General features: G+C 39.6%; 1 protein-coding gene across 2 annotated transcripts in view; it reads left to right on the forward strand.

Annotated features, from left to right (window-relative positions):
• The first annotated feature begins 2762 nt into the window (after positions 1-2762).
• LOC140740525 (mixed lineage kinase domain-like protein) overlaps positions 2763-27548 on the forward strand; it is a 38827-nt gene continuing 14041 nt past the window's right edge. Inside the window, exons 1-5 of one of the 2 annotated variants that reach the window (XM_073069746.1) lie at positions 2763-2878; positions 13389-13856; positions 22487-22594; positions 25241-25418; positions 25517-25614. In XM_073069746.1, the coding sequence (XP_072925847.1) occupies positions 13397-13856; positions 22487-22594; positions 25241-25418; positions 25517-25614 (844 nt within the window). In that variant the 5' untranslated portion in view covers positions 2763-2878; positions 13389-13396. The remainder of the gene's footprint in view (positions 2879-13388; positions 13857-22486; positions 22595-25240; positions 25419-25516; positions 25615-27548) is intronic. The other variant, XM_073069748.1, reaches the window with a different exon arrangement.

The following is a 27548-nucleotide window of genomic DNA, read 5'->3' on the forward strand; positions in this document are numbered from 1 at the left end:
CAACCCTTTCAGGGCCTGCTGCAGTGAAGCATCCCCACAGCATGATGCAGTTACCACCATGCTTCACGGTGGGGATGGTGTGTTTTTGATGATGTGTGGTGTTTGGCTTATGCCAAAGATGGCATCTAGTCTGATGGCTAAAAAGCTCAATTTTGGTCTCATCAGACCATAAAACCATCTTCCAGCTGACTTCAGAGTCTCCCACATGCTTTCTGGTAAACTCTAGCTGAGATTTCTTTTGAGGTTTTTTTCAGCAGTGACTTTCTCTTTGCCACTCTCCCATAAAGCTGTGACCAGTGAAGCTCCCATCTCAGCCACTGAAGCTTGTAATTCCTCCAGAGTAGTTATAGGCCTCTTGGTGGCCTCCCTCACTAGTCCCCTTCTTGCACAGTCACTCAGTTTTAGAGGTCTAGGCAGATATACAGCTGTGCCATAATCTTTCCATTTCTTGATGATTGATTTAACTGTACTCCAAGGGATATTCAGTGAGTTAGAAATGTTCTTGTATCCATCTCCTGACCTGTGTTTTCAAGAACCTTTCTGGGGAGTTGCTTGGAGTATTCTTTTGTCTTCATGGTGTAGTTTTTGCCAGGATACTGACTCACCAGCAATTGAACCCTCCATATACAGGGGTATTTTTACTACAATCAATTGAAACACCTTGACTGTATACAGATCTCCATTTAACTAATTATGTGACTTCCAAAACCAATTGGCTGCACCAGTGATGATTTTGGTACTTCATATTAAAATCAATTATTTTGTGTTTTATATTTGTAATTAATTTAGATCACTTTGTAGAGATCTGTTTTCACTTTGACATGAAATTGTCTGTTTCTGTTGATCAGTGTCAAAAAAGCCAAATTAATTCCACTGTGATTCTGTGTTGTAAAACAATAAAACATGAACACTTCCAAGGGGGTTGAATATTTTTTATAGGCACAGTATTTACTATATTTTTTTCTCAGGTCAAGCTGCTAAGACCTGTGGTATGGGCATAGCCAAGCTCACTCGGTTCTCAATTGTCACTCTCTTTCAGACTAGTGTTGTTTAGTACTGTGGCTTTCCATACATTTACAGAAATATTGCTGTGTAGGCCTAATTGTTTAATGCTATTGTGTCGTGACTTTGGGATGATACTAGTTGTAGATATTACTATCAGGACAATGTGCACCCTATTCATGTTTCATTCTCTTTCAATTTCCTCTTTTAATTCAGCATATTTCTGGTGTTCTTCACTTATTAATTTCTGTATATTGTGTGTTTGCAATGGCTCTATTAAGTAATTTTTTCTTGCTTGTTTATCCTGTAATATTGTATGCCAATGGTTATTATGGATTGCCCTATCTGTAACAACAGATCGATCATCATGTAATCTGTGTCGCTCTGCCTCTAAAACTGGATCAGGCTTGTATTTATATTAAGGTGTGATTCCTTTTATGAGTTTTTATTTTAAAGCATTATTTTGGTGAATGATGTTTGCCACTTGATTGTGCCTGTGTAAGGAATTAGATTGCTTCAGGGTCCTGTAATGTATGGATTTTCATGGTTTCTTTTGGCCTTTTCTACATTTATTATTATTTTGTATTTGCAGTTATTTTGCACATTGGTTGCTCAGCAGTCTTTGTGTGTAGTTTTTCATTGATTCTATTGTCTTTCTTTGTTCTTTCTGTTCAGTGCCTACAAGAAAACAAATCTCAGGGCAGTAGTTGGTGACTTATACCTACTATGATAATGAACTTATTTTGCACTTGAACTTCTGCGGCATTTTAGGATAAAAAGACCAGGCTGCACTCCGGATGTGGTCTCACCAGTGCCCTTCGTGATTGTACCAAGACATCTTTACTCCTAAAATAGAAACCTCTTGCTATAAAAACGAGCGTACCTTTGCTGCTTTCTGCATCTGCTTGTTAGTGCTCGCTGTGTAAGGAGTCCACGTCTCTTGTTATCCGACAGATACATTAGCCAGAAACATAAACCTGATACAACATTGCCTTCCACTGGAATATTCTCTAATCTTCAGTAAAATAACCGGACCCCAAAGTAGAAGGACACAAAATCCTTAAGTTACAGCATAAGCAGCATGTTTCACTTAAATTTGTCAAAGAAATCAGGTGCCAATAGTCAGGGGGCGAGGGCCACAATCTGCACGGAGCATTGAGACCATGTAATTTCGAAAATCGTGTGTTGTCGGAATTCATTGCTTTCGATTTCTAAGTTTACACTGTACTTCTGATTCGTGTGTGCGGGCGAGAAAGTCTCAGTATGTAGGTGCGTTGGTAGAAGTGTTCGTGTGCATTGCACAGATACCCCCTTCCTTCCTGGTCGCGAAGGGGGACTGTTTGTGTTTGTTCGTTTCCAGAGATGCTGCCTAACCTGCTGAGCTCCTCCAGCATCTTGTGTGTGTTACTCAGGATCGGAAAGATATAAAAGGATTTGAACCAACTGCAGACAAAGTCGAATTAGATTAGGTAGGCATTTTGCTTTGTATATTTGAAGAATAATTTTGGGGCGCAATACCTAATTCTTACATTTTTTTCCTGCATTCAAGATGCAATGCTTGCTGTTCCTTACTTTCTTGAGGCCATTTTCACTAGGAACTCTCACACACTAACAAAACTAACAAACGCCGGCTGAAACGGGTCGAATTTCCCGATCTTTTAGAATCAAGTATAAGATTAGAGTGTGAAGAGCCAGTTTGGAGTTGTTAGAGTCAGTGAAGAAAGGGCAGAACCGGAAGGGGGCTGTGATGCAACCGTTTGCCAAGTTGAAAGAGAAGTTAGTTCAGTGACCCACGCTGTAGGCGCAGAGTCAATCAGAGAAATCGGACTCTCTTCAAACTTTGTCCCAGACAGGAGCCGAGCCAGCTTTCCAACAGGTAACCAGCGCTTTACCGGGACCTCTTTTTGTACAACACAGTCCTAGGTGGTATAAATGCCTTTCCCGGCTCGAAGATAGTCGTTTCTACAGCCGATTTGTGTCTGCTTGAGTACGCCGAGATTCTCGACCAGAAAGACTGAAGTCCCTGAACAACAGTTCAGGAACTGAGCAGAAACAAAAAAAAGCATTGGAAATGTGTCAGGAAGCATGTGTGGAAAGAGAAACAGAGGTGAAAGCCCACTGCTGTCGAAAAATCTCTGATCTGAGAAGTTTCGTTGTTTGTAGTTGCTGACTACAATGACTATCGTCATTTTCTGTTTCTGTTTTAGATTTCCAGTGCCTGGTAGCTTTTGTTTCTGTTTGATTTCACTGGAGTGAAAATGATTTGCATCGAAGTTACAATTCATACCCAGCTCTATCAGATAGACCCAAACTCTCTTGAAATAAAGATAGTCAGATATTTTTAAGAAGTGCGGGAGGGATTAAATTATACATACATGCAAAATAATATAACGATTGTTTTAGTTTTCTCTGAATATCCAAGAAGGTCGCTGGGCTGCGGAAAAATAGTCCTCAGAATAAGGAGCAAATGAAAGGGAATTTTTGAGCAAATTTTGAACAATTTTAATTCCTGTTGTGAGGGGACGGGTGGAATCAGTAAAGTTCACCGGTGCGGAATCCAGAGAAGTAATTAACGACAGAATTCCCCAATTTGTCGTTGGGGAAAACCAGTTGAGAGGCTGCATATTTTATGATGACTAAGCGCTTGCATTGCAAAGCAAAATCTGGAGGATGGCATGGTTCAGACAGCAGCTGTGGAGGAAATACAGTCTACATTTCAGGTCATCAACAAGATCTCCCGTTCTGAGATCAGTGTGTTGACTTGCCGGCTGTTGTCACTTTCTCACTGTGCAATGTCTGATCAAACTTAATGGTTTGGATCACTGATAGTTTAGTTTGGTTTCTGAGTGTGAGTATCTTATTCTGTAACTCTGATGGGCCTCTTTGATAGGTAGGTGGGCAGATTCATTTTCCCAAGTTCTCTTGTTTTGGAAATAGCAATACTCTTTCAGTGTTAAAAGGCCCTTTTGCAAATGGACACAACTTCCTCATGCACTGCCAGACCCTTTGTACATTCATGTATTGCAGAACTGGAGGTCATTCAGTCCATTATGTCTTTCCTGCCTCTCAAAGCATTCCCTTCAATTCCAGTTCCTTTTACTTCTATATTCTATTTAAAATTATGTCCATTAATCACCCCCATTCCTCCTGACACCCACCTACACTAGGGATAATTTAGAGTAGTGTTTGGGATGTGGGGTGTGAATATAGTGTTTTGGGAAGTCCACGTAGTCACAGGGAGAAATGTGCGCATTCCACAGAATTTGAAGTCAGGATTGAATGCTGGTTGTGGGTCAGCACAACCTGTAACACCATTATTCCACTTAGCCCAAATAACTCATTCATGGACCATCCCAAGCTAAGGAACATTGGCTAACATTGGCTGTAATTTATATTAACTGACACTCTCCTGCAGGAATTAACATGCTTTAAAAATAAAGTTGTGGCCAACACAGCAGTTTTTATTTGTGTAACACCATTATAAAGAAAACAATGACAAGTTAATATTGACAGGAGAAGGGTTGGGCATGGGGCTAGCAATCCCATCCTGTAAAAACCACAAAGTTAGAGAAGCTCCAAAGAGGAATGATAAATGAATGAAAAGAGGAATGAAGACCTAGGGACAGCTTGAAAAACTGGCTCAGGACTGAGCACTCTGGTGGTCTATGCCCCTGCAGGGCTGAAGAAAAAGACTTAGCCCTAATGACGATTTTTCAGATGTGAGCCAAGCAGAATCATTACTGGTCAAAACAATATAGGAAAGGGACAAAACAGAAGTTTCCTAATCCTGAAACAGGGTCATCTCTTTTATTAGGGAGAGAGAGAGCCTGTGGTATGTCGAATTACCGGGTGAACAACTAGTCTTTGGGGTACTGCAAGTCTGTGTCTTTACTGATGCTTTGTTGAATGCTTGGTGGGGGGTGTTGGTGCTTTTTGCTGGTCATGTTTGACAAATCTTATTGAATTTTTTGAAGAAGTTACTAGGAAAGTGGACGAGGGTAAAGCAGTGGACGTTGTCTATATGGACTTCAGTAAGGCCTTGCTGCTGCTTGTCAGTGGGAGGGGAAGCTGGCGGTGGCTTTGGGGTTCTAACGTTTAATGTCATTCATTCTTTGGGCCACTCCTCTGTTTTCATGGATGTTTGCAAAGAAAAATAATTTAAGTATGTATTTTGTATATATTTCTCTGACATTATCTTTACCTGTTGAAACCTGTTGGTTAATAAATAAAACAGAATGATTTTAATGTTCATTTAGCTAAGGAACATTGGCTAACATTGTCTGTAATTTATCATAACTGCCAAGGATAGGGACACTCTCCTGCAGGAATTAACATGCTTTAAAAATAATGTTGTGGCCAACACAGCAGTTTTTATTTGTGTAACACTATTATAATGGAAACAATGACAAGATGCATAAGTTAATATTAAGACAGGTGACCAAAAGCTTGAGCAAACATTACATTTTATATGCAAGCACGAAAGAATTAGTGTCAGAAATAGACGATCTGGCTTTGTGTCACACTGAAGTTCATGGTTGACATTCCACCTATTTTCGTCTACTACCCCTACAATTCTTTGCCTCCATTAACAATCAGAGATCTAGCAATCCAGTACGTACCAATGTCTCCATCCTTTGAGCAGGAACATTTTGGCATGTGTTACCATTTAAAAAATATTGTGTTCTTCAGTTTAGTGTGCCAAAGTGAATGCTACCCTTGCAACTCTGAATTGGTGAAAAGGAGATCTGGAACACTTCTCCATCTATTTCTTGTCAGTAACTCAAACTTTGAAAGGCAAGGTTGTCCATTTGATTGGCATCCCAACTATCATTCTAAATATTGTGTTACAGGGTGTGCCATCTGCAAAGAACAGTAAACTAGGTTCCCCTGACAACACTTCCACAACCCATGTTGTCAGTATTATTTAATTTTATTGGCCTAATTTGCCTTCTTTCGCGCATTAGTTGTTTGTCAGTTTTTGTTAATGTATAGTTTTTAATAAATTACATTGTATTTCTTTATTTTCCTGTAAATGCCTGCCACAAACTGCTCAAGTTAGTATATAGTGACATATACTGTACACACTTTGATAATACATTTACTTTGACTTTCACTTTCACTTGATTATGACCTCTAGCCCCAAAAAGGACAAAAGCAGGAGGCATTTGGAACATTACCACTAGCAAGTTCCCTTCTAAGTCAAACACAGTACTCACATGGAATAATATTGTTATCCATTTATCATCACTGGATTTAAATTCTGGAACCATCAGTCAATGTTCCATCGATTTGTTTTTGACATCAGAGCAGGAAATTTTCACATGGCCTTAAAACTGCACAGCATGTTAAATGTTTTTTTTTTGTAATATGCATACTTTAAATATTTAAAATGAAAATTGAATAACCACAAATTTATTAAGTGTAGAGTATATAATACAGTACAAGAAAGAAAATCTTCACGTTTAATGAACTTTTTCTCATCTGCTTTTATTACAAATCCGTTGTCGATAAGCACTATCCAGATTAATTTCACACCCAGATGAGAGGTGTGTCTGAATCCTCATCCAAAAGTTCCACTTCTAATCTGTTTCTGGATTTACATTTGATTGAATCCCTAAGACTGGATCTACGTTCACAGTCATCTCAAGAAGCTTGAATTGTTCCAACAATGCCAAAAACAATAGACAATTCTTCAAATTTGTTGTTTCTAAGTACGTAGTCCACCATATTAATGAACATAGTAATTGAACGAGTCTGAACTTTCTCTGAAATGACAAATTTGAAATCACAGTATTGCAGCGATATTTTTGAGGCAGTGCTTTTGTCATAGTTCATAATGGTAGCTGAGTATTTTTTTTTTGTCAGTCATACAACATTCTCTTTTCCAAATTCAAAACTGGTAGCATTTGCATGAACAAGCTGGTCAAAAGCTTGCCATTCTCCTAACTCATTATCAGAATGAATCAACGAATAGGCAGAGTATCAATGTCATAACTCATAGAAGCAAGCAGATCTTCCACATTGTCACTCCAACAAATAGTATTGCCAAGTTACTGTGAACATAACTTGTTAAATATTGCTTTTGCACACTGCAGTGTACGTAATTGTATTCGAACGGCTTTTCTGAAGGAATCTACAACGAGATGCCAGACATTGTTGGTTGCATTTAATGCTACTCTACTTTGTGGATTGGTCAAAATCTCCAGGCAGTAGTTGCTGATTGCACTGTTACATCCATTTACTTGCTCTTCGCAATACTGGATCAAAACTTCGTAATTCCTCATTAAAGCAGTGATGCTGAAATACCTTGACAGCCATCTTACTTTGTTTAGTGGTCTAAATGACACAACATCACATTCTGTAACATAAGCTAATTCTTCCACCTTTCCTTTTTAACCGACGGCCTGCTGAATGTTTTATACACTGTTCAACAGGTTGTTGGTTAAAAAAGGAAAAGTAGAAGAATTAGCTGATGTCACAGAAGGTGATGTTGTGTCATTTACATTATACACACTGTATTTACACTGCTCATTGCAGTGTTTCTATATTCTGCATAATTTATACCTTTGTCTAATCCCAGGTCTTCTCTGAGTGAAAAATGCAGTGTAGCGCAGATGCATTATTTCTCATCGAAGAATTGCTGCCACACCATTATTCTTCCCATGCATAATATTTGCCCCATCTGATCACTTTCTTTTGAGGAAGTCTGCAGATGCTGGAGATCCAAAGCAACACATACAAAATGCTGGAGGAACTCTGCAGGTCAGGCAACATCAATGGAAATGAATAAACAGATGATGGTTCCAGCTGAGAAGGGTCTCGGCCCGAAACATCAACTGTCTATTCATTTCCATTGATGTTGCCTGACCTGCTGATTTCCTCCTGCATTTTGTGTGTGTTACCATCTTTTGCATATCAAGATTATTGCTGATACTGTATATGAAAAAAATTGCTTCAACAATAGTGATATTGTTACCTGCAGTTTGTTTCAAAATACCCACAAACACAGTCTTATAGGAAGTTTCATTTTCCGGTTGAAACCTAAATTACAAAGTTAACATTTTCAGTACAGGAATGTCTGCACTTTGGTCAGCAATTACTGAATGGAAAGCAGATTTCTGCAATTCTGCTATTACCTATTTCTAGAAAAACATGAAGCTGATTACTCAGCTAATTCCGTCACCCAGTTCTTGCTGTACCATCTCTCTGGTATGTTTACATATTTGGCCATGTGTATATGCATTTCTTGCACAGAATGCAGAGAACCATTAATTTTAATTGCTAAAATAATCTTATCCCACTTTGACCATATCAGAGTTAGATTTATTTCATAGAAGTAGTTTCATACTTGCTTCACACTCTTTTGGACTTTTAGATTAGATTAGATTCAGCTTTATTGTCATAGTGCCAAGTACAGATACCAAGCCCAATGAAATGTAGTTAGCATCTAACCAGAAATGTGAAGAATAGTGTTATTTACAAACTAACTGTGAATAAAAAGTAAGTGCTACAGCACACAAATATAAAAGTACTGAGACAGTACAATATGGGTGCAATACTGCTTAGCGCTGTGATGTGAGGTTCAGCAGGGTCACAGCCTCAGGGAAGAAGCTCTTCCTGAGCCTGCTGGTGTGGGAGCAGAGGCTCCTGTAGTGCCTACCGGATGGGAGGAAAGTATAAAGTCCATGGTTAGAGTGAGATGTATCCTTGATAATGCTTTTTGCCCTGCCCAGGCGGTGTTTATGGTAGATGTTCTCAATGGTGGGCAATTGGGTGTCAATAATTCACTGGGCAGTTTTCACCACACACTGGAGTACTTTGCAGTCCGATATGGGACAATTGCCATACCACACTGAGATGCAGTTGGTGAGTACGCTCTCAATGGTACAGCAGTAAAAGTCCATCAGTATCCTGGGACAGAGGTGGGCTTTCTTGATGCTCCACAGGAAGGATGCACAAAATTCTGCATTTTTTCTGGTTGCATAATTTGATAACTACAACAATATGAATTCTCTGGTTAAGATGTCGTTTTACATAATCTAACTTCCATTTTCCCATATTTTCCACTGCTGAACTCACCCCCAACTTTTGCTTCCACGCAAATAGTGCATATAACATCACCGGTATCTTAATAAGTAAAATTATCAGCAATTTTTATTTTTTTGTTTTTGATGTAATGATGGTAGTTCAGTATCTGAGTTTCACTGTACCTTAAATTTTGTACAAGATTTGTTCTTCAAAGTATTTAACTCTTCTTCTGTTTTTTTTGATATCTTTACAATACTAAAAATAATGATGATTATTATTTGAGAATGCAAAAATTAATAATTATTATTTGAAAAGTCTAGCAAGATTGTTGAAAAAGTTATAATTTTAATAAACTAGGCACAATCAGGCAAACAATTTTATAGAAACTAGTATTTACCTTGTTCTAACAATTTTTGAATTAAAAATTCTCCTTAGATTGTGATTTTTTTGAATGACTACTTATCAAACAAATCAGAATATAGAATTTTTCACATCAAACAAGCACAAACTACAACTCACAATGCAAGTAAATGATATCAGGCTGTCAAAACAACTGACATGCACGACGGCAAAGTGGCTTTGTCTGGACGGCGTCAGCATTCAGTGGGATGCTGGTTTATTAAGAGTGAGCTACCAACTTCCATTCTGTGTTTATTGTTACAATTTATAACACTGTTGTAACATGAAATCCTGACAATGTAAATACGTTGAACAAATCTAACATTGTGAGATGCTTCTTTCTCCCAAATCCTAGATTCAGGTCTTGAGATGTTGGCAATCGCATTGCTTGCCACTCCAGTCACTTCAGAATTGCTACATTATCTAATTGTCTTATTGGCTTAATGTAATTTTGGCATTACCATAAAAGGGCTGACATTTTTGGAGGGTTTGTGATTTTAAGTGTACACCATCAACAAGAGGCAAAAGAAAGATGAGCTTGACAAAAGATAAGAAGAACTTGGAGAAATCCTACAGTGAAAGGTTATCTTTATTAATTTCCTGCTTTTCCACAGTGCACTAATCTCTGAAAGGAAGGCCAATTCATTCTGAAGAGTCAGTTGTTGCCTCTTTGCTGATGGTCACTGAGGCAGACAGATATGATCCAATGCACTGGATTTTAACTCTTTGATGTTTCTACTGTGGGATTTTCTAAGAACTCATTTTTAGAAATACTCTTCATTTTCTTTATCCAGAAAGTGACTAGAAAACTTCTCACCACTTGGAAATTGGCAACTGGTTTATGTAGCGCGATACAATGGAAACCTTTGTTCTGCATGCCAAGCAGACAGATCATTCCAAACATGTATATGGAAGTAGTACAAAAAGAAAAAAAGGAGAATGCAGAATGTTGAATTCCTTTCACAGAGAAAGCATGTAGGCAAATAAAGTAAGGGCCATGACATGATACAATGCAAGATCAGGAGTTCATCTTTATCCTACAAGAAATCTGCTCAAGAGTCCAGTAACATCAGGATGGAAGGTGTCCTTGAACCTGGTGGTACATGTTTGCAAGCTTTAGTATTTTCTGTTTGAAGGATGGAGGAGGAGGAAGAATGACTAGGGTGGGAAGGGTCTTCGATTTTTCTGAGGCATCAGGAAGTTGTGACAGATTCACTGGAGGCGATGAATGCAAAAGATCCTGCAGATGCTGAAAATCTTGCTCAACTCACACAATACTGGAGGTTCTCAGCATGTCAGGCAGCGTCTATGGAGGAAAATAAACTGTCAGTGTTACAGGCCAAGACTCTTCTTAGCCTGAAGCGTTGACTGTTTATTTCTCTCCATAGATGTTTGGTGGAGGAGAGACTTGTTTCAATGATTGACAGGGCAGTGTTCACCCTCCTCGACAATGTCTTGTGGTCTTGGACGGAACAGTTACCTGACCAAGCTGTGTTTAGGATGATATCCATTGTGCTTCTGTAAAAATTGGTGAAGGTCAAATTCCCTTAGACTTCTGAAGAAATAGAGCTGCTGGTGTACTTTTTTGGCCATAAGTGATTAGACCAGGACAAGATATGGTGATGGTTGCGCCTAAGAACTTGAAGAATTGAAGTGAATATCAGACTTATTTGAAAGGGAAGCTGAATATATACATAAGGGAAAAAAATCAAAGGGTATGTGGATGGAGTTATCTGGAGGGAGCGGGGAAGAGGGTGATTGTGTGGATTATGTACATTGGCAAGGACCCATTGGGCTGAATAGGATTTTCTTGCTACAAGAATAGTATCATTTTTATTGTGTCTTGAGGCATTGAGGTTTGTTCTGTGGGAATGGTGTCCTGTCTCATTCATTCTTTTTCATAGGTGGACCCAGCTGTGTGGACTTCCTGCACTGTTCTTGTGCAATGTTCAATTTTCTGGACATTGAATCTATTCTTGACTTCATTAGAAACACAACACAATGGGTAAACCTGGAAACTAAATCTGTACAAGGATTTTCATTGGGTTCTATTTTAGGGTCTTCTCTTCCCTTTGCTCTTTCTAAATTGCAGAAACGAATTGACAATCTGATAGTCAAACATACTTTACGTATATGGTTTCAATTTCTGAAATTTTTTGGGTTGAATCAATTTGTTTTAACTATTCCTATTGTATCCAATTTCTTTTTTCATCCTTCTATTATAGACCAAGCTTATTCAGCTTGGAAGACTAAAGGACTACTACGATTTTCCGATTTATTTTTGGATAATTGTTTTATGTTTTTTGAACAATTATCTAATAAATATAATTTGCCTAGATTTCATTTTTTTTGATATTTACAGATTAGGAATTTCTTAAACACTGTACTTCCTACCTTTCCAAATCTTGAGTCTTCAGATATTTTGGAGAATTTATTAGAACTAAATCCTTCTCAGAAAGGTGTAATATCAAAACTCTACAATATAATTATGAAAATACATTCAGAGCCCTTCTATAAGATTAAAAATGATTGGGAAAGAGAACTTAACCTTACTATCCCTATTGAGAATTGGGATAAAATTCTTCAATTAGTCAATTAATCATCTATATGTGCTAAACATTCATTAATACAGTTTAAAGTTGTGCACAGGGCTCATATGTCCAAGGATAAATTGGCTCGTTTTTATTCCTATATAAATCCTATATATGACAGATGTTATTCTGAGATAGCGTCTTTAACTCATATGTTTTGGTCATGTCTGCTTTTGAAAAAATATTGGAAAGACATTTTTGATATTATTTCCACAGTATTGAACATTGATTTACAACCTCATCCTATTACTGCAATTTTTGGTTTACCAATGATGGACTCAATCCATTTATCTTCTTCTGTTTGTTGAATGATTGCATTTCTTACATTAATGGCTAGAAGATCTATTTTGTTGAATTGGAAAGAAATTAATCCCCCTATCGTATTTCATTGGCTTTCTCAAACTATGTTATGTCTAAATTTGGAGAAAATTAGAAGTGTTGTATTTGACCCTTCTATTAAATTTGAAAAGACATGGAGACCATTTATTCAATATTTTCATATGATGTAATTTGACCCTGTTCCAAACCTATTTGTTTTTCCGGTTTTGATTATACATATGTTGAGAGGATCAGAGTTGGCGACACTGATGATTTTGTATTTTTTTTATAGCTACAATAAACAGCCCATTATTCATTTTTTTTCTTTTTTTTCTTCTTTTTTTTCTCTTTATTAGTTATTAGGTTGTTAGATTAGTTTTTCTTAGGGTTAAATTTTTTTTTCTTTTTCTCTTTTCTGTATTTTTTACATATAATATGATATACCTAGTTTTGCTTTGTTTATATGATATTTATATCATTCATGATTTGGGAAGACTTAACTATATTGTAACTATTGCTTGTGTATCCTTTCATGTTCAGTTTAAATTTGTAAGTTTGTAATCCCACTATCTATGTATTAATCTTATCATGTTATTAATAATTATATTATAATCTTATTATTAATAATAATAATAACAATAAAAAGATTGAAAAAGAAAGAAAGAAACACAATACACCTGAAATTCACCTGAAAAAGACCCCAGGCATGGTCTTTTTGAAGGGGAGAAATGTATTAGTTAATCTTTTTAGATCTTTTCCACTTGTCATAAAGGACAATTACCTCTTTCTGTGTTGAAGTTTCCATTACAATAAAAGTAGGAATTAAAATACCATTTGCGAATAGATCTGTCAATATCAATGTGCGATTAGTTGTTTTAAATATAGGATATGTAACAATATAAATGGTTTATTCCAAAAAAAATCTGCTTTCTGTGCTTTTCCCTGATTGCAGCTACCACTTAATCTTGGAATAAAGATCATCTTTAGCAAATTCACACCTGGTTGTTTCTGAGTAATAATGTGCAGCTGATGATCTTCTGTATTTTGCAGATATCAGGATGGAATACTTTGAAAAGATCTTTGAAGTGGCAAAGATTATTAACTCTCTCTGCAATGAGGTGAAGATGAATCACAAGCGATGCTACCGTTTAAAGAAACGGATTGAATGTCTCTTAGAAGTTGTAAAGGCTATTCAAAATGACGTGCTGGATGATGGCTTAACAAAGCTTCTGAAGGAGATGATGGAAATTCTGGAGAGTGCAAGAGATTGTATCAAGTCTTTCACCAACAAACATCGGTTTTCCAAAGTCTTCAAGGCCTTTGAGATCAAGGAAGAGTTTAATCATCTCAATGAAAGACTGAATGATGCTGCAGTGGCCTTGGACCTTGCCTTACATAGTGAACAAACAAAATGGCTTCAGACTATCTTTAAGGAAAACCAGAGGAAGAAGGAAGACAAGCAAGATATTGAGGAAGATCAGAAATTTCTAAACTTGCTAGAGCAGAAATTAGAGGAAGGTAATTAAGTGGTCATCTTCAGTTAGTTCATTCAGTTTATTTTTAAATTTGTGATTATGAGGTTCGCCATGATAACATTACATACAGTAGGTCTTGCTATCTGCCAGTCCAAGTCTTAATGATTTATCTGCATGCCCTGGGTGTCCATTCTATTGCTATTAATTATGGCAGCTCAATCTTTTTGCTGTGTGTTCATTCATTACTGTTGACTTTATTTCCATTCTTCTTCCAAGTGGTTACTTGAACAAATTTACTCTGCCCAGTCCTTACCGATTGCTCCTCTCTATCTATTACCCCATTCATTGCACTGCAGACACTTTCTACCACTTTTTGTAATGTTGTTTACACTGTAAAAATATCTTGGTAATTCGTTATTGATGAGCATTTTATTCTATATCCATCCTTTATCTTCAAACTTAATTAGCTTTTTTGTACATAATTATTTTAAATTATTGAATATTGTTTTTGTGGCATATTGGGTGCTAACTAATATACTACAGCAAATTCCTAATACATATAAATGTACAGTATATGGCAAATAGAGCTGATCTAATTTCTCCCACTGTTTATTCTATTCCTATTTGTTATGACCGTTTATTAGATTCCTATTCATTGAGTGACCACTCTGTTCCTAATTTCCCCAGTTGTTTTTTCCTTCCCCTTTTGCTCCCCCAGTGCACTATTCCTCTTCATTGCAATATTCCACTTCCAGTACACTATTTCCCTTCCAGTACACTATTTCCCTTCCAGTGCACCATTCCTCTCCCAGTGCACTATTCCTCTTAAGTGCACTATTCCTCTTCAGTGCACTATTACTATTCAGTGCACCATTCCTCTTCCAGTGCAATATTGCTCTTTAGTGTGCAATTCCTCTCCCAGTGCACTATTCCTCTTTAGTGTACCATTCCTCTCCTAGTGCAATATTCCACTTCCAGTGCACTATTACTCCCCCAGTGCACTACTGTTCACTTCCACTCTCTACCCCATAGCTGCTCACTTCCAGGAAAACAAGAATCAGAAGCGTGGACAAGTTATATGACACTTTGAGCATAGACGTGCAGAGAGAAGTATTCTGACTAGTTGCCTCACAGTCTGGTATGGAACCTTCAATGCACAGGATCGCAGGAGGCTGCACAGTGTTGAAGACTCAGCCAGTTCCATCATGGCACAGCCCTCGCTTTCATCAAGGACATCTTTCAGAAGCAGTGCCTCAATAAATCTGCATCCATCACTTAGGACCCTCACCATCTAGGACGTGCACTCTTCGCATTACTACCATCAGGGAGGAGGTTCAGGAGCCTCAAGACCCACACTCAAAGCTATAGAAAGCTTCTTCCCCTCTGCCATCAGATTTCGGAGTAGTCCCTGAGCAGGTTCGAAAGGCCGAATGGTCTACTTCTGCACCTATTGTCTATTGTCACTACCTCATTATTCTTTTCTTTTGGCACTATTTATTTATTTTGTAGTCATTTTATGACTTTACACTGTACGGCTGCTACAAAGCAACAACGTTCATGTATGAGGTGGTGATAATAACCCTGGTTCAGATTCTGATTCTCTGGGACCTTGGCAGATTTTCTACTTCAGTGAGCTTTCTGAGCTCTACTTCCATATCCCACACACAAATCAATCTATGTTTCGAATAAACGCCATGACTCAGTGGACTAGAGAATTCCATCTGATCATCACACTCTGAGTGAAGAAATTCCCCCTTAGCCCTAAACAACTTTTCACATATTTTCAAAATGCTCCTCCCGGTTCTAGACCCTTTAATGAGGTAAATGTCTTTCCTTCATGTAGCCCATAAAGTAAGAACATAACGTAAGAAATAGGAGCAGGAGTCGGCCATCTGGCCTGTCGAGCCTGTTCCACCTTTGAATAAGATGCTGGCTGATCTGACCATGGACTCATCTCCACCTGCCTGCCTATTTCCCCATAACCCTCAATTCCCCTACTGTTCAAAAATCTATCCAACCTTGTCTTAAATATATTTACTGAGGTAGCCTCCACTACTTCACTAGGCAGAGCATTCCACAGATTCATCACTCTCTGGGTAAAGCAGTTTCTTATAATCTCCATCCTAAATCTATTCCCCCGAACCTTGAGGTTATGGCCCCTGGTTCTTAATCTCACCTATCTCAACTTTCCTGCCTCTATCTTATCTATCCTTTTCATAAATTTATATGTTTCTATAAGATCTCCTCTCATTCTACTGAATTCCAATGAGTACAGTCCCAGGTTACTCAATCTCTCCTCATATTGTAACCCCTTCATCTCTGGAATCAATCTGGTGAACCTCCCGTGCACCGCCTCCAAAGCGTGCACTTCCTCAAATAATCAGACCAGAACTGCACGCAGTACTCCAGGTGCAGCCTCACCAGTACCCTGTACAGTTGCAGCATGACCTTCTTGCTCTTAAATTCAATCCCTCTAGCAATGAAGGCCAACATTCCATTTGTCGTCTTGATAGCCTGCTGCACCTGCAAACCAACCTTTTGTGATTCGTGCATAAGCACTCCCAAGTCCCTCTACACACCAGCACGCTGCAATTTTTTACCATTTAAATAATAACTTGCTCTTTTATTTTTCCTTCCACAGTGGATGACCTTGCATTTACCAGCATTGTGTTCCATCTGCCAGATATCTTTTGATATTTTTCTGCAGACTCTCCGTATCTTCTTCACAATTTACTTTTCCACTCAATTTAGTATGATCAGCAAACTTAGATACACTCTTTCAGATCATTAATGTATTTCATGAACAGTTGAGGGCTCAACACTGATCCTCGTGGTACACCACTTACCACCGATTGCCAACCAGAGTAACACCCATGTATTCAACTCTCTGCTTTCTATTAGTTAACCAATCCTCTATCCATTCTAATACATCACCACCAACTCTATACATCCTTATCTTATGGATAAGTCTTTTATGCGGCATCTTATCGGACATCTTCTGGAAATCCAAGTAAATAATGTTCATCTGTTCCCCTTTACAACTGCACTCATGATATTCTCAAAGAACTCCAGTGTTTGTCAAAGTGGACCTGCCTTTACTGAATCCATGCTGCGTCTGCCTGATAGATCATTTCTTTCCAGATTCCTTGCTATTACTTCTTTAATGATAGCTTCAAGCATTTTCCCAAGTACAGATCAGATGGTCAATTATGGATAACTCTGAACATCCTCTACATAGCACCATCCAGAGACAGAGAAGCAGTTTCAGCGACAGGTTACTATCGATGCAATGCTCCTCAGACAGGATGAAGAGGTCAATACTCCCCAATGCCATTAGGCTTTACAATTCTACCGCCAGGACTTAAGAACTTTTTAAAAGCTATTATTAATGCTTTTTGAGATAGTGATTTAGATGCATATCATATTTTTTACTGAGTTAAGTATTGTATGTAATTAGTTTTGCTACAACAAGTGTATGGGACATTGGAAAAAAAGTTGAATTTCCCCATGGGGATGAATAAAGTATCTATCTATCTATCTATCTATCTAACTGGCCTATAGTTACCTGCCTTTTGCCTACATCCTTTTTTGAATAGTGGTATGACATTCATCTTCTTCCAATCTACTGGGAACTGCCCAAAGTCCAGAGAATTTTGGTAAATTATCACCAAAGCCTCTACTATAACTTCTGCCATTTCTTTCAGTACCCTGGGATGCATTCCTTCAGGACCAGGGGACTTGTCTATCTTTAGGCCCAAAAGTTTGCTCAGCACTACCACTTGAGTGATAGCTGGTTAAGAAGGTGTATGGTGTGCTGGCCTTCATTAGTCAAGGGATTGAGTTCAAGAGCCATGAGGTGATGTTGCAGCTCTGTAAAACCCTGGTTAGACCACACTTTATTGTGCTGAGTTCTGGTCACCACATTGTAGGAATGAGATGGAAGCTTTAGAGAGCATCCAAAGAAAATTTACCAGATGTTGCCTGGATTAGAGAGCATGGATTATGAGGAGAGGCAAGCCAGGGCTTCTCTCTTTGCAGCAAAGGAGGACAAGAGATGACGACTGAGATGTAAAAAAAAAGAGGCATTGATAGAGTGGACAGCCAGAGCGTTTTTCTTGGGGTTAAGATGACTAATGGTTGAGGAATAATTTTAAGGTGATTGGAGGAAAGTTTAGTGGGGTTTTTTTTGCACAGAGTGAGTGACAGGTGCCTGGAATGCTCTGCCACTGCTAATGTTAAAGGCAGCTATACTTAAGGGACATTTAAGAGGGTTTTAGATATGCACATGGATGAAAGAAAAATGGAGCGTCATGTGGGAGGTAAGTATTACACTGATCTAGGAGTAGTTGAGAAGGTCAACATGACATTGTGGGCTGAAGGGTCTGCACTGTGCTGTACTATTCAATGTTTTATGTCCTGCCATGCCCCCTCCCAACCATACTAACATTTCTACAGAAAAGTACCAATTGCTCTCTCCTGGCCTCTCATTGAACACTCCCAACTAAGATCCCAATAATCTCCCCACCTCCAAATACTGACTCCCCATGTACCACCTACTCAACCCATACTGCCACCCACACCCATCCCCAATGCTGGGACCCGTTCTGGTCAGAGGCCTGGTCAGATCTATGGGCATCTTCAGAAGTGGCACAGTTTCAAACATATAGATATGCAACATAGGTTTTAGACATTGAGTCAACAAACAAACTAACGTTGGCTTACCTCATGCTAGTGTGCATGAGAATTTCAACAGACTCAAGTTTGTTTGCATTTTAACTTGTTCCATTCCGCTGTGGAAGGCACAGAACTATAGGCATAGACAGAATCACTGCATACAATCTCCTTAAGCTAAACTCATGTAATGGTTATAAAGAAACCATTATACTGTTAATAGCGTCAAAACTGGTTGGCAAAACCGAGCCGTGAAGAGGATAGAAATATCTGTGAATAATCTGAGAAAATCTGAGCTTATCCACTTGTGCAGAAAACATGGAAAAGGAGATATTTTTCAAACAGTGAGCATTAGTAAATGTGAGTTGACAGAAGAAACTGGATATGCTTTTGCATAAAATCAAAAATGTGAATGTATGGGCAGGATCCTTAACAGTGTGGCTGAGCAGAGAGATCTTGGGGTCCAAGTTTATAGCTACTTGTAAGTGGCTACACAGGTCGATAAGGTGGACAAGAAGGCTTATTGAATGCTTGCTTTTATTAGTCGCGGCATTGTTCAAAAGTCAAAAGGTTATGTTGCAGCTTTATAAAGCTCTGGTTAGGCCACATCTGGAGTATTGTGTATGGTTCTGGTCACTCCACTATAGAAAGGATGTTGAGGCTTTGGAGAGGGAGCAGAAGAGGTTTACCAGGATGCTGCCTGGTTTAGAGGGCATGTGCTATCATAAGAGGCTGGATAAACTTGGGTTGTTTTCTCTGGAGCATCGGAGGCTGAGGGGAGATCTGATAGAGGTTTACAAGATCATGAGAAGTATAGATAGAGTGGACAAAGAGTATCTGTTTCCCAGGGTTGGAATATCTAGGGGGCATGCACTGAAGATGAGAGGGGGGAAGGTTCAAAGGGGATGTGAGGGGTAATTGTTTTTTAAAACTTGGACTCATGGATGCTTGGAACGTGTCACCTGGTACGGTGGTAGAAGCAAATACTCTGGAGGCTTTAAGAGACGTTTGGATAGGCACATGGATATGAGGAAGATGGAGGGATATGGACATGGTGTAGGTCGGAGGGATCAGTGTTTGGGTGTTTTTGACTTGCTTTTGAGCTGGTTTGGCACAACACTGAGGGCCAAGTGGCCTGTTCGTGTGCTGGTACAGTTCTGTGATTTATGTTCTATATTCTATGGGAACAAGAAGCAATCAGAAAGGCACATTCTACATATGTCTTTAATGCTTAGAGATTAGAGTACATGAGTGAGTCTGTCTTGCTGCCACTTCACAGAGATCCACGGAGATTCCACAAAGAAAAGCTTATGAAAGTTTCAAAAAACTAGGTAATGATAGAGATCTAGAAAATTATAAGGCTAGCAGGAAGGAGCTTTAAGAATGAAATTAAAAGATCCAGAAAGGGCCATGAGAAAGCCTTGGTGAGCAGGATTAAGGAAACCCCCAAGGCATTCTACAAGTATGTGAAGAGCAAGAGGGTAAGACGTGAGAGAATAGGACCAATCAAATGTGACAGTGAAAAAGTGTGCATGGAACCGGAGGAGATAGCAGAGGTACTTAATGAATACTTTGCCTCAGTATTCACTACAGAAAAGGATCTTGACGATTGTAGGGATGACTTACAGTGGACTGAAAAGCTTGAACATGTAGACAGTAAGAAAGAGGATGTGCTGGAGCTTTTGGATAGCATCGTTAGATAAGTCACTGGGACTGGATGAGATGTACCCCAGGCTACTGTGGGAGGCAAGGGAAGAGATTGCTGGTCCTCTATCAATGAGCTTTGTATCATCAATGGGATGGGAGAGGTTTTGGAGGGTTGGAGGGTTACGGATGTTGTTCCCTTATTCAAGAAAGAGAGTAGAAAAAGCCCAGGAAATTATAGACCAGAGAGTCTTACTTCAGTGGTTCATACGTTGATGGAGAAGATCCTGAGAGGCAGGAATTATGAACATTTGGAGAGGCATAATATGATTAGGAATAGTCAGCATGGCTTTGTCAAAGGTCGGTTGTGCCTTACAAGCTTGATTGAATTTTTTGAGGAAGTGACTAAACATATTGATGAAAGTAGAACAGTAGATGTAGTGGATATGGACTTCAGCAAGGCATTTGATAAGGTACCCCATGCAAGGCTTATTGAGAAAGTAAGGAGGCATGGGATCCACGGGGACCTTGCTTTGTGGATCCAGAATTAGCTTGCCCACAGAAGGCAAAGAGTGGTTGCAGATGGATCATATTCTGCATGGAGGTCGTTGACTAGTGGTGTACCTCAGGGCTTTGTTCTGGGACTCCTACTCTTTGTGATTTTTATAAATGACCTGGATGAGGAAGTGGAGGGATGGATTAGTAAATTTGTTGATGACACAAAGGTTGAGGGTGTTGTGGATAGTGTGGAGGGCTGTCAGAGGTTACAGCAGGACATTGATAGGATGCATAACTGGGCTGAGAAGTGGCAGATGGAGTTCAACTCATCAACTGTGGGGTTGAGTTTAAGAGCTGAGAGGTAATGTTGCAGCTCTATAGGACCCTGGTCAGACCCCACTTGGAGTACTGTGCTCAATTCTGGTCACCTCACTACAGGAAGGATGGGGAAACTATAGAAAGGGTGCAGAGGAGACTTACAAGGATGTTGCCTCAATTGTGGAGCATGCCTTACGAGAATAGGTCAAGCGAACTTGGCCTTTTCTCCTTTGAGCAACAGAGGATAAGAGGTGACCTGATAGAGGTGTATAAGATGATGAGAGGCTTTGATAGTCAGAGGCTTTTTCCCAGGGCTGAAATGGCTAGCACGAGAGGGCATAGTTCGAAGGTGCCTGGAAATGGGTACAGAGGAGATGTCAGGGGCAGGTTTTTTGTGCAGAAGGTGGTGAGTGTGTGGAATGGGATGCTGGTGACGGAGGTGGAGGTGGATATGATAGGGTCTTTTAAGAGACTCCTGGATATGTACATGGAGCTTAGAACGTAATTTCTAAAGTAAGTATATGTTTGGCACAGCAATGTGGGTAGGTTTTCTATGTTTCTATCCTATCAAAAATATAGTGTATAGGTTTCATTGAAGTTATCTAAATTCCCATTTACTTACTTCCTCTTCTCACAATTTTCTGCTAATTCTGCATGTCCACTCTTGGGGAGTTCCTTGTGTACGGTTTCAGATTCTAAATTATATATATAACCATATAACAATCACAGCACGGAAACAGGCCATTCCGGCCCTCCTAGTCCGTGCCGAACTCTTAATCTCACCTAGTCCCACCTACCCGCACTCAGCCCATAACCCTCCACTCCTTTCCTATCCATATACCTATCCAATTTTACCTTAAATGACACAACTGATCTGGCCTCTACTACTTCTACAGGAAGCTCATTCCACACAGCTATCACTCTCTGAGTAAAGAAATACCCCCTCGTGTTTCCCTTAAACTTTTGCCCCCTAACTCTCAAATCATGTCCTCTCGTTTGAATCTCCTACTGGAAGGACTTTTCCTGCATCAGTCATTGACCTGAAACAGTAAACGATTTCTCATTCCACAGATTCTGTGTGACTGGCTGAGTTCTTCCAGCTTTTCTGTTTGTGGGCCACCTTTGAAGTATTTTCTGAGCGACCTTAAGGAAATGGTGAATGAACTGCGTTTCGGCAGCTACAGTTTACCATCTAGCATTTAGATTGCTTTTCATCTGGCTTTAGATTCACATTAATTACAGCCTCTTGCTTTCCAGTGAACATAAGTCAAAGCCTTATTTCTAAGTAACTTTCTAGAATCTCCCTGTTGAGAAATATTCAAATATTTCTAAAAATCTTGCAGGTTAATTGACATAAAATTATTCAAATATTTAACATGCACAACAAAACAAAAAATGTCATTTGTTTCCAAGACTCAGGAAGATGCATTACTCTAAATATTCCTCCTATTCTGTAATAACTTCTATGCCAGTTTTGTGTGTTCTGACTATTTGTGGTAAGAGAGCCTAACTCTGCTAACAGCTCCTAACCTGGCATTACAGTATTGCTTTCAGTGGAGGAGAGAATGCAGAAGGCTGTGGAGACTTTGCAAGCTGACCTGGGAGAAGTTAAAATGAATCTGAAAGATATCCAACATATAATGGAGGCCTGTGAGTATACAATGGGAAAACAACAATGCGTTCAGCACATTCTTTTATTTAGGTTCTCAGTCTCACAAGGCAGGTAATATGTCACACGGTAACATCTGAGCCCACAGCCAGTCACGTAATTTATCTATAGCCAGTTGTCCTTGAGCATACAAGTTGTTTTCTTAACTACGACAATCTTTTTTGGTGAAGGTTCTCTGCTGTGCATTAGTCACTACCCAGACTCTGGAGTTACAAATACAACAAGTCTTTCATTCAATCAACGCAAGTATGCAGCAGATCGTCAGAATGGACTGATCTTTATACACTATCAAAGACACTGTTGTTAGACTTGCACCCTAAGGCCCCTCTATACATAAATTTTCCTAAAGTCCCTGCCATTTAGTCTACATGTCCTACCAAAAATTGACATCTCAAAGTGCATTACCTCATACTTATCTGGACTAAATTCCATCGGCCACCATCGTGCCCAAAATTTCCAGCAGATCTGTGTCTTGCTGTATCCATATCCAACCTTCTTTGTTATCTACAACCGCACCAATTTTTGTGCCACTTGCAAACTTACCAGTTGGATCAATTATAGTCTCATCCAGGCCATATTACAAACAACAAAGGTCCAATCGGGAAATCACTTGTTAGATGCTTCAACACCCATCAACCAGTACCCTCTGTCTTGTATCAACAAGACAGTTTTGGATCCAGTTAGCCAACACATCTGGAGTCCCTTACATTTTAACCTTCTGGACCAGCTTAACATGTGAGACCTTGTCAAAAGTCTTAATGAATTCAATGCAAACAGCATCTACTGTGCCACCTTAATCAATTTTCTTAGTCACCTTCTCAAAAAACATAACCAGATTTTTGAGACGTAACTGCTCCTATACAAAACTAAGCTGAATCCTTCTAACCTTTCCATGTCTTTCCAAGTGAAAGTAATCAAAATCTTCTCTGACATTCTCCCTGCTGCTGATGTAAGGTCTATTGTCCTGCAGTTCCTTATCCTAATGCCTCTCTAAATAAAGTAACAACATTAACTAACCTCCAGCCTTCTGGTACCTCGCCTACGTCTACTGAAGATGTAAAAATCTCCAGCAGAGCCCCAGCAATCTTCTCTTTTGCTTCTCTTAACATTTTGATCTAATTCCAAAAGTTATGGGGATTTATACACCCAAATGTTGTGATGTTTATAACACTTCCTCCTTCCTGATGCATATGTGTTCCAGAGTATCATTCCACCCCTCACAAGCCTCCATCCTCCACGTACTTCTCCTTGGTCTATCCCGATAAGAAATTCTCATTACATCTTTGTTCATACCCTCTGGCTCCATACAAAGATTACTACTTTGGTTTTAAAGGGACCTACTCTCTCCTTAGCTAATCTCTCTAATATATTTTTCTCTTTAACCCTACTTGCTAAGGTCATTTCATTGCTCCTTTTTGCCCTCCTAATTTCCTTCTTCTCTCTTTATGTCCTCTGTTTTAGAATTACAGAGGATACATGCAGCTTAAAATTAGCGGTTTTACCCTTTCAAGTCAACCTAGATAAAACAAAATGATACCAAGTAAGAACATTAATTGTGTTTCTGTTTAATGCATTTCTAAAGTCCTTGGGTGACATCTTCCAGATAGTTAATAATTTCAGTTTTTCTACATCTTCTACTCATTTTGTTTTTGAAACTGCTGGAGCCTGTGACTTGCAGTTCGATCTAGTGAGCCAGCACTCAGCTGTCCCCAAGAAAACTCCAAGAGAGAAATGCAAGCACGAGCTACCACAAAGAGGAACTCAAAGATGAGACCAAGGAGCCATAATTGACTGCTTTTTTCGCTGTTTAAAATGTCAAGGAAAGTTGAAACATCAAGGCAAATGTGGAGAAGTGCAAATGGTTCTCAGAGAGGCCACTGGTTCATGTCGTTTCCCTCCAAGGGGATGCTGGTTCAAGTTTCTGTCCTCGGAGGAGCCACTGGTTCAAGTTGCTGCCCTCAGAGAGGCTGCTGGGTCCTGATGCTCTTTGAGATGTTATGGAAATTTTGAGAGTTATTGGTTGGACTGTGGTTCATATTGGCCTCGTTCAGTTCTATGTTCTTTTCATGTTCTCCCCCATTCCTTCTTGTTGCCGATTGGTGGGCTGGGGGTTTGGAGTTTGATGTTCTTGCTGTTGTTTCTCCCTGTGGGTGATCTGTCAGTTTTTGTACGAGGGAGGGTTTGGAGGGGGTTTGGGGGTATCTGAGTTTTTTCTTTTCTTGCGGGGGGGGGGTAATTGATGCCTTTCAACTACTTCTATGGTTTCTCTATTTTTGGGCTATCTGGAGAAGACAGATCTCAGCATTATATTCTGCACACATACTTGAATCACAAAATGAACCTTTGAACCTTTAATGTTGTGGTGTAAAGAACTCCTGGATTTTGATGGTGAAGGTTGACAAGTTGTGTCAAAGTAGTGCATCAGAATAGTTGCATTTGCCTGGACTTGTGCTCTCATCTTTCCAGCTTTTGGATATATTGATAGACTATTGAGTTGAGGGAGCAGCACTCTGCATCTAACCTATTTGTCCTGGGAATATTGACTAAATTAGCAAAAATATGAAGAACATGTTTTCCACTGGTTATCCAGGTCTGATGCTGATGTCTCTCTCTCTCTCCTCTTGTAGACCAAACAAAAACTTCTGTTCACCCCGTGCAGGGAATTCTGGAATTAAACCCAGATAACATTGAAATAGAGAGCACGCCTTTTCTGATCACTAGTAATTCCAGATATTACAAAGGAATGTTGCACAAATTTCCAGTAGCCATTAAACGTTTCGTTAATGTTGGATCATCCAATGTGGAGTGAGTATGGATAACAAAACAGAATTGAGTTAAATTTAATGTTTCACACTCAGGAATGCAAGGATTGATGGCTTGGTGCTTTCTTCCTTCTCCTACAGGAAAATACGCAATATTTTTCACAAAGAGGCTGAGACCATGAAGCACTTTGAATCCCCAAATATGGTGCGAATTTATGGAATCTGTATTGATCAAAGGGGTAAGCTAGTCCCAGGCATGGATTTGTAATGAGTTCTCAGTAAAGAAGGATTTGCCTTTACAAAGCACCTTTCGCAATTCAGAACCTCCCAAAGCACTTTACTGCCAACTAAGTAGTTTTGAAATATAATCTTATAATTGTTGCAATTTGGAAAATTTAAATGAAAGCTGTTTTGATTTTTTTTTGGGTGTTGTTTCCAACTGAAATCTCTTTCATTTATTACTTGCTTTCCAGCCCACCTATCTCATTTGACTGTGAAAATGAAGTTTAGAATTACCCCATTGGCTGATACGGATATTCAGGCATTCTAATATGCTGCTACCTTAATCCTTGCAGCGTTAACATCCAGAACCGTGGGCTAGATAGGAGATTAAACTCACTCATGTGTCAGTATCAGTGCACCAGGAGGAGAGATTAAAGGGACAGAGATTCATTAGCGCAGTTAGTCGGCAACTCTTATAACCCCACTGTTGTATTATGATTATGTATTACCTCCAAGTGAGGTAAGACCGGGTAAACTCCTTTAAATTAATCTAATTAGCTTAGAAGTAGGTAATGGAGACAGCAGTTAGGGCAGTCTAGTGCTCCGTTTGCAGTATGTGGGAAATCAGGGCGAGCACAATTGTCCCTGATGACTACACCTGTAAAAGGTGCATCCAGCTGCAGTCCTGACAAACCGTGTTAGGGAACTGGAGCTGGAACTGGATGAACTTCGGATCATTCGAGAGGCAGAGGCAGAAATAGACAGGAGTTTCAGGGAGATAGACACCCCTAGGAGTCAGGAGACAGGTAGCTGGGTGACTGTCAGGAGAGGGAAGGGGAATAGACAGGAAGAGCAGAGCACCCCTGTGGCCGTTCCCATCAACAATAAGTATACCGTTTTGGATACTGTTGGTGGGGACGACCTACCAGGGACAAGTTGCAGTGGTTGCGTCTCTGGCACCGAGACTGGACCCTCAGCTCAGAAGGGAAGGAGGGAAAAGAGGAGAGCTGTAGTGATAGGGGATTCGATAGTTAGAGGGACAGATAGGAGGTTCTGTGGAAGAGATTGAGAATCCCGGATGGTCTGTTGCCTCCCTGGTGCCAGGGTCCGCGATATCTCGGATAGATTTCTCAGTATTCTCAAGAGGGAGGGTGAGCAGCCGGATGTCGTGGTCCATTTAGGGACCAATGACGTGGGTAGGAACAGTGAGGAGGTCCTGAAAGGTGAGTTTAGGGAGTTAGGTGCCAAGTTAAAGGGCAGGACCTCCAGGATAGCAATCTCAGGATTGCTACCAGTGCCACGTGCAGTTGGGTTTAGAAATAGTAAGATAGTGCAGATCAACATGTGGCTGAAGACATGGTGCAGGAGGGAGAGCTTCAGATTTATAGATAATTGGGCAGTTTTCCAGGGAAGGTGGGACCTGTTCCGGTGGGATGGTTTACATCTGAACTGGACGGGGACAAATATTCTTGCAGGTAGGTTTGCTAGAGAGGCTCCAGTGGATTTAAACTAGATACGAGGGGGGAGGGAAACCAGAGTGTAGGAACAGATGTATGGGAGAAGGAAGAAAAAGAAGACAGTAAAGTTCTTTGTACTGTTAGAGATAAACAGAGAGGAAGAGGTGGAGAATTTCTTAAATGCATTTATTTTAATGCTAGGAGCATTGTAAGAAAGGTGGATGATCTTAGAGCATGAATTGATACCTGGAAATATGATGTAGCTATTAGTGAAACATAGTTGCAGGAGGAGTGTGATTGGCAACTAAATATTTCTGGATTTCGTTGCTTCAGGTGTGATAGAATCAGAGGGACAAGAGGGAGAGGTGTTGCGTTGCTTGTCAGAGAAAATATTACAGCAGTGCTTTGGCAGGATAGATTAGAGGGCTCGTCTAGGGAGACTATTTGGGTGGAATTGAGGAATGGGAAAGGTGTAGTAACACTTATAGGGGTGT

This window comes from Hemitrygon akajei, chromosome 17 (assembly GCF_048418815.1).
Source record: "Hemitrygon akajei chromosome 17, sHemAka1.3, whole genome shotgun sequence".
Lineage (NCBI taxonomy): Eukaryota > Metazoa > Chordata > Chondrichthyes > Myliobatiformes > Dasyatidae > Hemitrygon > Hemitrygon akajei.